This window comes from Rhinichthys klamathensis, unplaced genomic scaffold (genome assembly GCF_029890125.1).
Source record: "Rhinichthys klamathensis goyatoka isolate OS25496 unplaced genomic scaffold, OSU_Roscu_1.1 h1tg000329l_1, whole genome shotgun sequence".
NCBI classification, from domain to species: Eukaryota; Metazoa; Chordata; class Actinopteri; order Cypriniformes; family Leuciscidae; genus Rhinichthys; species Rhinichthys klamathensis.
In genome coordinates this window covers 354,770-367,790 of record NW_026606844.1, presented here as the reverse complement: position 1 = coordinate 367,790, position 13,021 = coordinate 354,770, and the positions used below count along the sequence as shown (strand labels likewise).

The 13,021-nt window shown below is 44.7% G+C and overlaps 1 protein-coding gene across 12 annotated transcripts in view; it reads right to left on the bottom strand.

Moving 5' to 3' along the window:
- The window catches only part of nbeab (neurobeachin b), a 334,783-nt gene that overhangs the window by 75,133 nt on the left and 246,629 nt on the right, over positions 1 to 13,021 (bottom strand). For all 12 annotated transcript variants that reach the window (XM_056271937.1, XM_056271943.1, XM_056271940.1 and 9 more), the window contains one exon: positions 1,541 to 1,678. In XM_056271937.1, coding sequence (XP_056127912.1) covers positions 1,541 to 1,678 — 138 coding nt within the window. The remainder of the gene's footprint in view (positions 1 to 1,540; positions 1,679 to 13,021) is intronic.

Sequence of the window (13,021 nt, the reverse complement as noted above, 5' to 3'; positions counted from 1 at the left end):
AGACCTTCTCCATTGCTCTGGGAAACGTTCCGTTTGCAAAAACATCTCAATGTAGGGACTCATCTGTCAGATTATGGAGAGTTTGTGGAGGTTTTTTATTTTTTTGTCCTCTCATTTTCTATAACAGTGCCTGAGGCAGAGTTAATTATATGGCCTGTTGACTGAGGAGCCCAGCTCTGGCTCTAATTGGCAGATTCAGGGTCATCAGTCTGGGCTGGCAGTGTGAGGAGTTGACATGGAGATGCTGGATCAGCCAGAGGAAAAGATGATGGTGTCTACAGACTCAGTCAGGCCTGGTGTGAGAGCTGCCAGGGGAACCTTCCAAATCATCATCATCATCATCATCAACGCAATGGTCCGCCTGGGAACTGGGAAGTTCTCATTATGTGTTTTAATTTTTTTTCCCTCTCAAAGATGGATAGACCGAATCCTCATCCTCATTAAAAGAGGTTTGATTATACAGTCAGCAATCTTTTAAAATGAACAAAATGATACATTTTCATGCATTTTCAATCAAATTACACAAAAAAAAATTTGCTTTGAACACAAATACACTCGGTTAAGACTGCATTCATCATGAATTCTGATGCAAAAGAAATCCAAATACTATGCATGACTGATTTGAGCTCTGGCATTAAATGAAATGCAGTGGAAAAACTCCATTATGCAACAAAACAATTGTTTATTATTGTGAGACAGCGTGATATGATGTAACAAATGTAGGAAAACTAAAGCTTCGGGAGACACTCAAACCCAATCTCCTCTTAACCTCAGGAACAACTTCATTTTCTTTGCTGATCTAGGCTTCTTTTTTTTTTGTCCCAGTCCATTCGTCCCCCATCAGCGATTGGAGACTCAGGGCAAGCGAGGACGTTAGCAGGAGACAATGATGGACATGTTTCCCAGCGCTCCGCATGCTGTCTGAGAGGCATAAAGCTGTCACGTACCAGCCTGTAAATCATTACACAGAGGTTTTTGACTTCTCTTTCACATATGCCTGTTTACCAGCCTGTGAAATCCACTCACCGGCTCTCTGTAGCGGAACATCAAGCTCGCGGATTGAGATGTAGGGGCTGATTCACTTGTGCAGTGAAAGGACGCGCTAACGTACGCTTTGACTGACGGAGATTTGATCCACTAACTGGGCTCGGGGTTATCCTATTGGAATGTTGTATGTATACACAGACTCTTGACAGCATCATTTCTAAAGTAATGCCAAAATTGCATGATGCATTTTGAAAAATGTTCATATTCTGGATAAAATTTTACACGGGGCCATGTAAATATGAGGATTTTAATGCAATTCAAACCTTCAAATCCAATAAAAGTATTTGTGTTGTAATCATTGGAATATTCATGAAGGGGTGACGTAATTGTGCTTCTTCCCTTTCGAAAACTGATCTGCATGATATAACAATCACAGAGGGCATAATATGAGCCAGAAGCAGCTCAACTCGGTTAACTACCCAGTAAAAACTAGGTACTTCCCAGATGGTGAAGGTATCAAATTCCTTGCATCCATCCAATCAACAAGACTTACGTTTCGGACCAGCCAGTGGAGGGTGGAGGCTGCGGTGGAATAGTGAGTTGTGTAGTGGCAGGGTGGAGTTTCCTCATCCCAGGATTCATAGCGATCGGCGTAGAAAACAGCACGCTTTGGGTTCAGCGCTCCGATTGGCTGAGGAAACACACATAAAAAAAAAAATCAGGAAGGTTGTCTATATTTAACAGGTCAACATTGCATTATTTCTGTTCTGTGCACTTATGTAAGAAACATAAGCAATATTAAGGACATTTTCATTTTTCAAAATCTTCTGATTGATTTAAATGACATCCAGCAAGCACGTGTGGCAGGATGGACTGTGGTTGAATCCAGTCCCTCCTCCCCATTTGGTTACATTGGCTGTTGTCCTTCCTATCCGGTTCGTGATTGGCTTGTGGTGAGTCCGTGGTGGCCAATCATGTTAGGAGGAGGAGGTTAAAGCTTGAAACGTACCCTCTAGGGCAGTGCGTGACGTTGTAGGCTTGTGTTGTTTGGGTTCACCCAGTTCCTGGTGGTGTTGCAGGTATGTAGAGGTCTATTGCAAATGTTGTACTGTGTTAGTTTGCTTGTGGTTTATGTGGGATTCCGATTTTTCATAGAATTCCTTGTGTTGCGGCTAACCCATTTTCCATTGAGTTGAACGGAATAACGTGTTACTCGCCTGTTTGTTGACTCGCCTGCGAGATGTGTGTGTCGCGCGCTGTGGCTCAGGTAAGTTTTCCCCATTTGGGTAATGTATTTGCCTTATTTGGGCGGTAGCTTAATAAAACCATTATTGTGTGTTTTAGGGATAGCTACTATAGCAAGGAAGCGTTTGCGGCCTGCCTTGGGGCAACTGCTGCTTTGCTTAAATACTGTTACTGCACGTCCCCCTACGTGTCGAACTTGTTTACGGCGAGTCCAAGTTAATGGACTGAGTTCATTTTTGCTCAAGGAAACTGCATCGTAGGCCACTTGTGTGGCCGACTGAGTATCTGCCCTCAGATGTGTGTATCAACGGATGAGTGTGTTTGTTATGTGATCATTTGAGTGGGTTGTGCGTTCTTATTTTCTAAAAGCGATTTCATTTGTTTCTTTGGTTATTTCATTTGCCAGTATTATAGTTGTTTGGTAAAGTCATTTAATTTGCCTTTTTGTTTATTTCATTTACCCGCATTATGATCGTTTTGTAAAGTAATTGCATTTGTTTCTTTGGTTATTTCATTTGCCAGTATTATAGTTGTTTGGTAAAGTCATTTAATTTGCCTTTTTGTTTATTTCATTTACCATCATTATAATCGTTTTGTAAAGTACTTTCATTTTGCTTCTTTGTTTATTTCCTTTACCAGCACTATAGTCGTTTTGGTAAAGTAATTTCATTAGTTTCTTTGGTTATTTCATTTGCCAGTATTATAGTTGTTTGGTAAAGTCATTTAATTTGCCTTTTTTGTGTATTTCATTTATCTGCATTGTTGTTGGTGTGCATGGTTATTCCATGTTTTTGTTTGTTTATTTGACTTAAAAGTATTACTGTTGTTTTTTTCCTCTATCTCATTTTCTTTGTTGCCGTTCTGGAAAAGTTCTTGTTTTTTTTTTGTCTTTGTCATCATTGTTAGTTTGATTTATGGTGTGAAATTATGACTTATCGTTAATTTTGTTTATTCTGTCTTTGTTATATGTGGCGGCGCTGAGAGCTGACGGTGGGGACGGCGTGCTCGAGGTGGTGGGCCCTCTTTAGTGTGTAGTGTGGTTCCCTTCACAGTGTGACCGTTGCTGTGCTGGTTGTGTGGCTGTGCACGTGCGTTTGGGGTGGATTATTTGGATACTCATGCCCGAGTCGCTGGACGCCCACCAGTAAGCCTCAAGCCCGGTATTGTGAGTGTGCGTGTGTGAAATATACTCTATGTCCGGACACTGATTCACACATCCTTGTGTGTTATTTATTATTGTGTTTTATTGATGATTAATTATTTGATCCCCATTGGAGTGCTGTGATGTGGTATTGATTCTTACCCAGTGTGTAGTGTTTTAAGAATACGCTGACGTCAGCTTTTCAGAGTGTTTACTATTTTTGCTGTGAATTTGATTAATAAAATTGTATTCCTTTGTACGAACCATTTCTCTGTTTGTTCAGTGCGCGAACCTGATTGCCTAATTCTATAGAAGTCTTGGTGGTTACTTACAGTTCCCCGGGTTAGACCTCGGGGTGGCGTAGTCAAATTATATTTACTGCCGCTGCTACATTTGGCGTAGCCGGCAGGATAGACTGAAATATAACAGAGAAGTGTATCCTACATGTTTTTTTTTTTTGTTTTTTTTTGGTTGTTGTTTTGTGGATAAATGTTGTGTTTTGTTTTGAGGGCAGTTGGATAACGTTTCTTTTTGAGCAAAGCAGCAGTTGTTCTCACGTGGACCCGTAACTGTCAGGTAAGGTTGGTGATTCGAGCTAGCTATGGACGAGGAACTACAAGAGTTGAGGGACTTAGTGGCCCAGCTGAAAGTAGATAATGAGAGGCTTCGCCAACAACAGGCTTTAGTTGCACAGGATCCCAATGTAGCCCCTGTACCACCTAATCTACCACCAGCTGTTAATGTCGCTAGTGATGGTGCGGCTGCTGTCCCCATAGCAGAGAGGATGGTTTTCATCCCGCGAGAACGTACATGTCCCATATTTAGTGGGAAATCGGGCCAACGGCTGAGTGAGTGGCTTGAGGAGGCACAAGCAAGTATGAGAGTACGGCATTTGGCAGCTAATGATCAAGCCGATTTCCTTTATGACCACTTAGAGGGGGAGGCTCGTGACGAGATAAAGTACCGCCCTAGCGTTGATCGGAGGGACCCAGCTCGCATAATTGCCATATTAAGAGAACTTTATGGTTGTACTGATTCGTATGTAGTATTGCAGGAGGCATTTTTTTCAAGGAGACAGCAGGAAGGCGAAACCCTTCAAGAATTTTCTTTGGCCCTGATGAGTCTCATGGCCAAGGTAAAGGGTCAGGCACCTGATGGTATGCCAAATGCTGAAGCCCTACTTAGGGATCAGTTTAACGAATATGTTCTTGATGGTGCTTTACGCCGTGAGTTAAAGCAAATGGTGCGGCGGCAGCCTATGGCCACCTTGCTGGAGGTCAGAAGGGAGGCCATGCGGTGGGAACGAGAGGGGTTGCCTGGCGGCATGAGGGGTCGCAGCCACTCTGTTCCCTCGGCTATTGGCATTCAGTATAGGGTACAGGGTAGCCCACATGATCCGCCTCGGACACCTCCGCCGTCTGAGGTGAGTGAAATAAAGGAGATGTTGAAATTTCAACAAGAACAACTGCGATGTCAACAAGAACAATTACAACAGCTTACCCAAAATCTTGTTCACTTGCAACGCCCCGACATGCGTGGTCGCTCGTCACGTAATGGGCCGTTAATATGCCGCCGTTGCCAACAGCCTGGCCATTTTGCTAGTGAATGTGATGGGGTTCGGGTCCCTTCTCGACCCCAGTCTCTGGGACGAGGCCCTCCCTTTGGTAGCCAGGCCCGCCCAACTTCGGCCTCGGAAAACTAGTGCCCACCGTTTTGCAGAGCCACACATCCGGTGGGGCAAGCTCTGGCTCAATAAGTGATTCCTCAAATTTGACCAAGGTTTCAACGTTAATGGCCTCCTGTCCATATGTCGAGGTAATATTGGGAGGGGTCAAAGTGTCTTGCCTGGTAGATACTGGGTCAATGGTGACCACTGTCACAGAGAGTTTTTTTTCGCAGCATTTTAAGCCTTGGGGTCCGGAGCGTCTTCACTCTTGCCATTGGTTGCAGCTTAGGGCGGCCAATGGCTTAGCCATTCCGTACCTTGGGTACTTGGAAATGGACGTGGTGCTTTGTGGGAAGTTGATGCCACAGTGTGGTGTATTGGTGGTTCAGGATCCACCAGGTAGTTCCCATACTTTAGCACCCGGCGTTTTGGGAATGAATGTGATTCAAAAGTGTTTTCAAGAGCTCTTTGGACTTTATGGTCTGGCTTTATTTGAGTTGCCATCAGTGTCGGAAGCACCTGTTTCTGTCCAACAGGCTTTCCAACGATGCCATAGTAGTAGCCTGCAGTTGTCTGGAGGGGCCAGGGGTAAAGTAAAGGTTCGGGGTAGGAGGGCTTGTAGAATCCCTGGGGGCACAATGAAGCTGGTGGCTGCTACTTGTTCATCCCAGTATTCTGGGGCCACTGTGTTATTGGAACCCCCAGAGGGGGGGTTACCGGCGGGTTTGTTGGTCTCTCCTGCTCTCATTCAAGTGATTCGAGGCATTGCCCACGTACCGGTTGTCAATGTGGGCACCGCAGATGTCCTGCTCTATCCCCGCACAGTTGTAGGTGGGTTAGAACGTGCCCACATTGTTAGCTTACCAGCGGGTGTCACCGAAGTGCCCTCCTACACCGCTACTGTGTTTTCTCAGTCAGCCTCCCCTACGGTGCCGGACCAGATTGAGGCTTTGGACCTGTCCCCCTTGTCCAGGGAGGACCAAGAACAGGTGCGATTCTTGGTAAGGAAATACACCCATGTCTTCTCAGTTAATGAATTAGACCTGGGGTGTACTAACTTAATCGCTCATGAGATCCCCCTTCAAGATAGTGCCCCAGTGCGACAACGTTATCGGCGCATACCCCCATCGGAGTATGAGTTGGTAAAGGAACACATTAATCAACTGCTGGAAACACAGGTGATTCGAGAAAGTTGTAGTCCATACGCTTCCCCCATCGTTCTAGTGAAAAAGAAAGATGGCAGTCTCCGTATGTGCGTGGATTACCGACAGTTAAATAGCAAAACAAGAAGAGATGCATTTCCTCTTCCACGTATAGAAGAGTCGTTGGATGCGCTGACGGGGGCTCAATGGTTTTCCACTCTCGATTTGGCTAGTGGCTACAACCAGGTACCGGTTAGAGAGGAGGATAAGTCCAAGACCGCTTTTTGCACGCCCTTCGGATTATTTGAGTGGAACCGAATGCCTTTCGGACTGTGCAATGCCCCCAGCACCTTCCAGCGATTGATGCAACGGATATTCGGTGACCAACAGTGTCAGTCGTTGCTTCTCTACTTGGACGACATTGTGGTTTTTTCCGGTTCGGTTGGGCAACATCTGGAGAGGCTGGGGGTGGTGTTGAGTCGGTTGGAGCATGAAGGGTTAAAGGTGAAGCTCTCGAAGTGTGCGTTTTTCCAGCAGCAGGTACGGTATTTGGGTCATGTAATCTCAAACCAGGGTGTGGCCACTGACCCCAGTAAAATCGAAGTGGTATCTTCTTGGCCAACCCCTACCACAGTCTCTGAGCTACGGTCCTTTTTAGGATTCGCTAGCTATTATAGGCGATTTGTCGAAGGTTTTGCTAAGCTGGCTGCCCCGTTACATCGGCTAGTGGCAGAGCTGGCCAACGTAGGGTCAGGAAAAAGGCTACAGAAGGCAGCCATTCAAATCTGGTCTAGTGAGTGTCAGGCCAGTTTTGATTCTCTTAAGACAAAACTGACTACCGCTCCAGTATTAGCGTACGCAGATTTTACACTACCTTTTATTTTAGAGGTTGATGCGAGCTATGGGGGTTTGGGTGCAGTATTGTCACAGGAGCAAGGGGGCCGAGTGAGGCCAATAGCGTATGCCAGCCGGGGGTTGAGACCTGCAGAAAGGAACATGCAGAACTATAGCTCCATGAAACTGGAGTTCATGGCCCTTAAATGGGCCATGACAGAAAAGTTTCGTGAGTATCTGTTGGGTCACAAATGCACGGTCTATACAGACAACAACCCACTGAGTCATCTGGCCTCAGCGAAGTTTGGTGCTACAGAGCAGCGTTGGCTAGGCCAACTGGCGTCATTTGACTATGAAGTCAAATATCGGTCGGGGAGGAGTAATAAAAATGCAGATGCACTATCTAGGCTGCATTTACCAGACTCCCAAACCATAGAAGCTATAGTCCCGGGCACTACTCTCCCTCAACCACTGCAACAGGTGTTACAGTCCGGGTTGACAAAGGTCACGCAATTGGCCATCTCTGCTCTACCGGCTCATACACCGGCGGAGATTTCTATTTTTCAGCAGGCAGACCCTACCATTCAGGAAGCTTTGGTCTTTTGGAGGAGGGGGGAACGACCCAGCCCTCAAGAGCGCAAACAGGTTTCACCACAGACGCTGGCCCTGCTTAAACAGTGGGATCGTTTGGTTGAGTGGGATGGTGTGGTTTACCGTAAGGTCTTCCGTTCAGACGGGGGAGAAATAGTATGGCAATTGTTGCTGCCCGAGGCCATGCAAAAAGAAGTACTAACACAGGCCCATCAGCAGCATGGCCACCAGGGAACCGAAAGGACCCTGGAGCTTTTACGGCAGCGGTGCTTCTGGCCAGGTATGGCTTCGGATGTGGCACGTTGGTGCCAGTTGTGCGAAAGATGTCAGGTTGCCAAAGACAATCATCCTACTGCACAGAGTTTCATGGGCCACCTTCTGGCGGGGCGACCCAACGAAATCTTGGCAATTGATTTTACTACTCTAGAGCCAGCTAGGAGTGGGCAGGAGAATGTCTTGGTAATGACTGATATTTTTAGCAAGTATTCTGTAACACCTCCTTTTATCAAAGATGAAACCTCTGAGGGGGATCAACAGATTTCGACTGGTACCGAAATTTCAAACCACTTCACTCAACAAATACTATTTTCCTATTTTATTTCCCATGTACATATAATTGCCCACAATAATAATAAAGAATAGAATGACCCCACCAGTCTTTGTCTCTGTGTAAATGATACAATTATAAACACAACTTATCGTCAGTGTCCAGTCTTTAGAAGGGTTGAACTGATGATGGTGAAGAGATATTTGAGATCGACGCAATGATATAAATCCAATAATCCAGTATGAGAATGAGATGAAGGTGTCAATGGCCTTTGATGCCTCGCTACAGCGTGGTGATATCCTACGGATTCCTACTCCTCTCTTCCAGGAGACGTATAGATCATCAGATCATCCAAAACAATGCAGGATAATAAGTGTGGTTTGAAACAATGGTGACAAGTGGTTAATTATGAAAAGTCCTTTCTACAAAAAGAAAAACAGCTAACATAAGACTTATTCATGACAATAACACCAACATTTTTGATTAGAAGACACATTTAGAACATACTCACGTTTGAGCTTAAACTCCCTGAGTTCTCAAACCAGGACTTCAAATGTATCAGCAGATAGCATTTAGATGAACCATGCGGTTTCCCTCTACCAAACTGAACTGACTTCTTCATTGCTTACCAGGCTTATATCTAGCAGGCCCCACTCACTAGTGCCCCCAAACGGGTTTTAGTGGTACTACCACTTGACCCAGGTAATTTCCCAGGCAATAGTCAGAAAATAAACTATAAAAAACTCAGGTAACATTTAAACTGTTACATACCCCTCCCCGTGGTCTAAAAATTTGACTCATGGTAAATTTTTAAATTCTGGGTATGATAAGTGTCTACCTGACCAGGATCAGACAACATGGCTACCTTGTAGTTTACAGGTCCTAGCTTTTTCACAATCTTAGCTGGGCCTTTCCATTTAGGTGAGATCTTAGCCATGAAAGCATCATCTGCACTAGAAAGAGGGTGTGTTCGCACCCAAACAAAATCCCCCTCATTGAAGTTTTGAGCTCTTCTCTTGAGGTCGTAGTACTTTTTTTGTTTAGTTTGTGCCTTCTCTACATTCTCTCTTACTGACTCGTACAGAACCTTTTGGCGTTCCAGGAGACTGTAAGCTGGTTGGTCCGGATCTGGTGGATTCTGTAAGGCTCTCTGCAGAGGACCTTTAAGTTGTCGGCCTAGGGCTATCTCAGCAGGTGAATACCCGGTACTCTCATGCCATGCGGTATTTAGTGCAAATCTGAACTCACATAACCACTGATCCCAGGTACGGTGGTTTTGGTCGACGTACGTGGCAATCATAGTTTTCAAATTACGATTGACCCGTTCAGTGAGGTTTGACTGAGGATGGTATGCGGTGGTGAGTTTTTGTGTTACTTGCCATTGCTTACATAACTGGGCTAAGAGGTTTGAGGTGAATTGAGCACCTCTATCAGACACGATGAAGGCTGGTGTTCCCCATCTTGTGAAAACCTCCTCTATAAGAATTCGCACAATGGTTGTAGCTTTAGCAGCTCTCATTGGGAAAACCTCTACCCACTTAGTGAAATAGTCCACTATAACCAGAAGATAATTATTCTGGCGAGTGCTTCGTGGAAATGGTCCCATGATGTCCATTCCCAGCATATAACCAGGTTCAACTAGTGGTACACTTTGTAAGCCCCCAGCAGGTTTTAAGTTAGTCGGTTTGTGTTGCTGACATTTCTGACAATTCTTGCAGTGTTGCCATACATCTGTACGAATTGAGGGCCAATAGGCGAACTCTAAAAGTCTCATCAATGTCTTAAATTTACCCAAGTGCCCACTCAGAGGATTGTCATGTGCATAAGTTAAAATTGCTTCCTTCAACTTTGCAGGAATGACAACTTGGATTCTCTGACCTTCTTTGGAGTCTGGTACACTCCTAAATAAAACTGCGTTCTTGAAAACATAGTGTGTTCTCTTCAAGTCAGTGGATTTCTGGTTTTCGGCTTTAACCATCAATTCTTGGCACTCTGGGTCTAGTTTCTGTTCTGCTGCAATTTGTGCCAAATCCACTGGCAGATCACATGTGACAGATGAGTGCAACAACACAGCTGGTGACTCAGCTGCATACCTTCGGGACAATACGTCAGGCACTACATTACATTGTCCTCTCCGATACCGTACAGTAAAGTGATACCCTTGTAGTCTGATCGTCCATCTTTCCAGTCTGGACGAGGGTTTTGGATGTTGGAAAAGCCAGACTAAGGATGCATGATCAGTGATCACCTCAAAAGCTCTACCCTCTAGGTAATGGTGCCACTTCTCTACAGCCCACACTACCGCTAGACATTCCTTTTCTGATGTCGAATAGGACTTCTCTGCACCTCTGAGCAAACGGGATGCGTATGCAATTACTCTCTCTTGGCCATCCACCTCCTGTGTTAACACAGCTCCTAAGCCCACATCACTTGCGTCAGTCTGTACTTTAAAAGAAGCCTCGAAATTAGGTGTGGTTAAAACAGGAGCCTTAGTGAGTTCATCTTTAATAAGCTCAAACGAACATTGGCACTCATTAGTCCACTTCCACTTCGCCTCTTTTTTCTTCAGTGCGTGCAATGGTGCTGTTTTACTAGAAAAATCAGGGATAAAACGATGGTACCAAGCTGCTAGACCCAGAAATCGCTGAACCTCTTTTAAGTTCTTAGGAGTGGGAAATGTCCTGATCGCATCCACTTTATCTACATTCATCTTAACTCCATCTGCAGTGATAGTATGTCCTAGGTAGTCCAGTGAAGAACAGATGAACTTACATTTTGTGAGGTTGAGCGTGAGACCGGCGATGTGTAAACTCTGGAACACCTGCTCGAGATGGTGCATGTGAGACTGGATGTCTGGTGAGTATATAATGATGTCGTCGATATAGACCATGCAATATTTGTTCTTGTGCTCTCTCAGAACTTGCTCCATCAACCGTTGGAAAGATGCTGCGGCGTTTTTAAGGCCAAAGGGAAGACACAAGAATTCATATAACCCTGAAGCAGTAATGAAAGCGGTCTTTTCCATACTTGCAGAATCCATTTCAACTTGCCAGTATCCGCTCTTTAAATCCAGCGTGCTGAACACCTTGGCTCCTTGGAGAGAATCAAGAATATCCGTGATTTGAGGCATCGGATACGCGTCGAGGTGTGTCTTTGCATTCAGTCCACGGTAATCAATGCAAAACCGGGATCCTCCATCTTTCTTATCCACTACCACCACAGGTGAAGCCCACGGAGACGTAGAAGGTTTGATGATTTTTAATTGAAGCAACTCCTTAATTTGCTCTTCAATGAAATCATTCTTCACTTTCGAAGCTCTGTACGGTCTCTTTCTTATAGGAAGTTCGTCAATAGTTTTAATCTCGTGCTTGATCAGGCTTGTACGTCCTAGATTTGTGGTACAAACTGAAGGCCAATCACACAAGAGAGCTTTCAATTGACTCTTTACCTTGACTGCAGCATGAGAGTTTTCCACGACTTGGTCGATTAACTTCGACTTCTCATCGCACCCCAACTCATCTTTTCCTTGGGCAGCATAAAATCGTACAGCAGGGTGCTCGTGCATTTTATTAAAACACATTGGATGACTAGAGTTAGTATCAGGCAGGCATATACGTGAGACATTAAAATCGATGGTGACCTTGGCTTCTCTAAGGAAATTCAAACCTAAGATGATAGGCACTGCCAAATCTTCATCATTCATCACATAGAATGTGACCTCATGTTTTGATCCGTACATCTCACATTCCCAGAGTACTTTACCCTGAGCTTTTTGACTCTGGCCATTAGCCAGCATGAATGTCTGAGCGCTACTGGTCAAAAGCTCATCCTTTCTCTTTAGTCTCTGCCATACTTTCTGCTGCATCAAAGAAAAAGTGCTTCCCGTATCAATCACGGCATTGAAGAATGAGTGATTTAAAACCAAAGGCGCCTGCAGTACATTGTTACACTGAGAGCCAGCAGCAGGATCCATCAGCATCAAGCGATTAGGCTGATTTTTTCCACCAGCAGAACTCTTCTTCTGTTCCTCACCTCTCTCTTGACTCCATCTTCTCTTATTCTCAGTCCAGTCCTTCTCTATTTGGGTCCCGAGACGAACCAGCTCATCAATAGTTTTCACCGTTCCCCTCAACAGTGACGCCAACCGTGGATTGCAGTTTCTTAATGTTGCCTGCACTAATTCGACTTCAGGCAACAAAGGGTTAATCTTTAGTGACATCGCTCTATAATTAAAAGCAAAGTCTCTCACAGATTCGTCGACTCTCTGTCGATAATTTGCCAATTTCTGTGCAGCTACTTCCTTGTGGTCTTCGTTCAAAAATGAAAACAGGAATTTCTTTTTGAATGAATCCCAATCTCTAATATGCGGTTTCTCTGCTCTCCACCAGCTCTTAGCGGTTCCCTTAAGACTCACGGACAATGCAGCCAACACCTCTTCGTGGGACATGGGTCTCAATTCATTATACTCTTCAAAGCGATCTATAAATTCAATGGGCTCTTCTGAATTCAAATTACTAAAGGTAGGTAAATCCATTTTAACAGCAGAAGGATGAGATGTTGAAGAAAGATGTGTTACTTGCCTCGACGTATCTTGTGGTATTGAACTAATCTTAGAGGAGGCGTGAAATTTTCGTTGAGAAGTATCTGTGCTGAAATGAACCGGAGTTGACATGGCCGGTTGGATAGTCTTGAACCGCTGCTCCAGCTGGTTATCACGTCGTTTCAAACAATCCACCATGCTCTTAGCTAGATCATCAATTTTGCCATAGCATTGTTGGTGAATTCGATCTATCTCTCTCTTAAGATGATAATTCATTCTGTCTTCATATGCTCTCAGTTCCATGCTCAAAGTCTCTGAGGTAACGAAG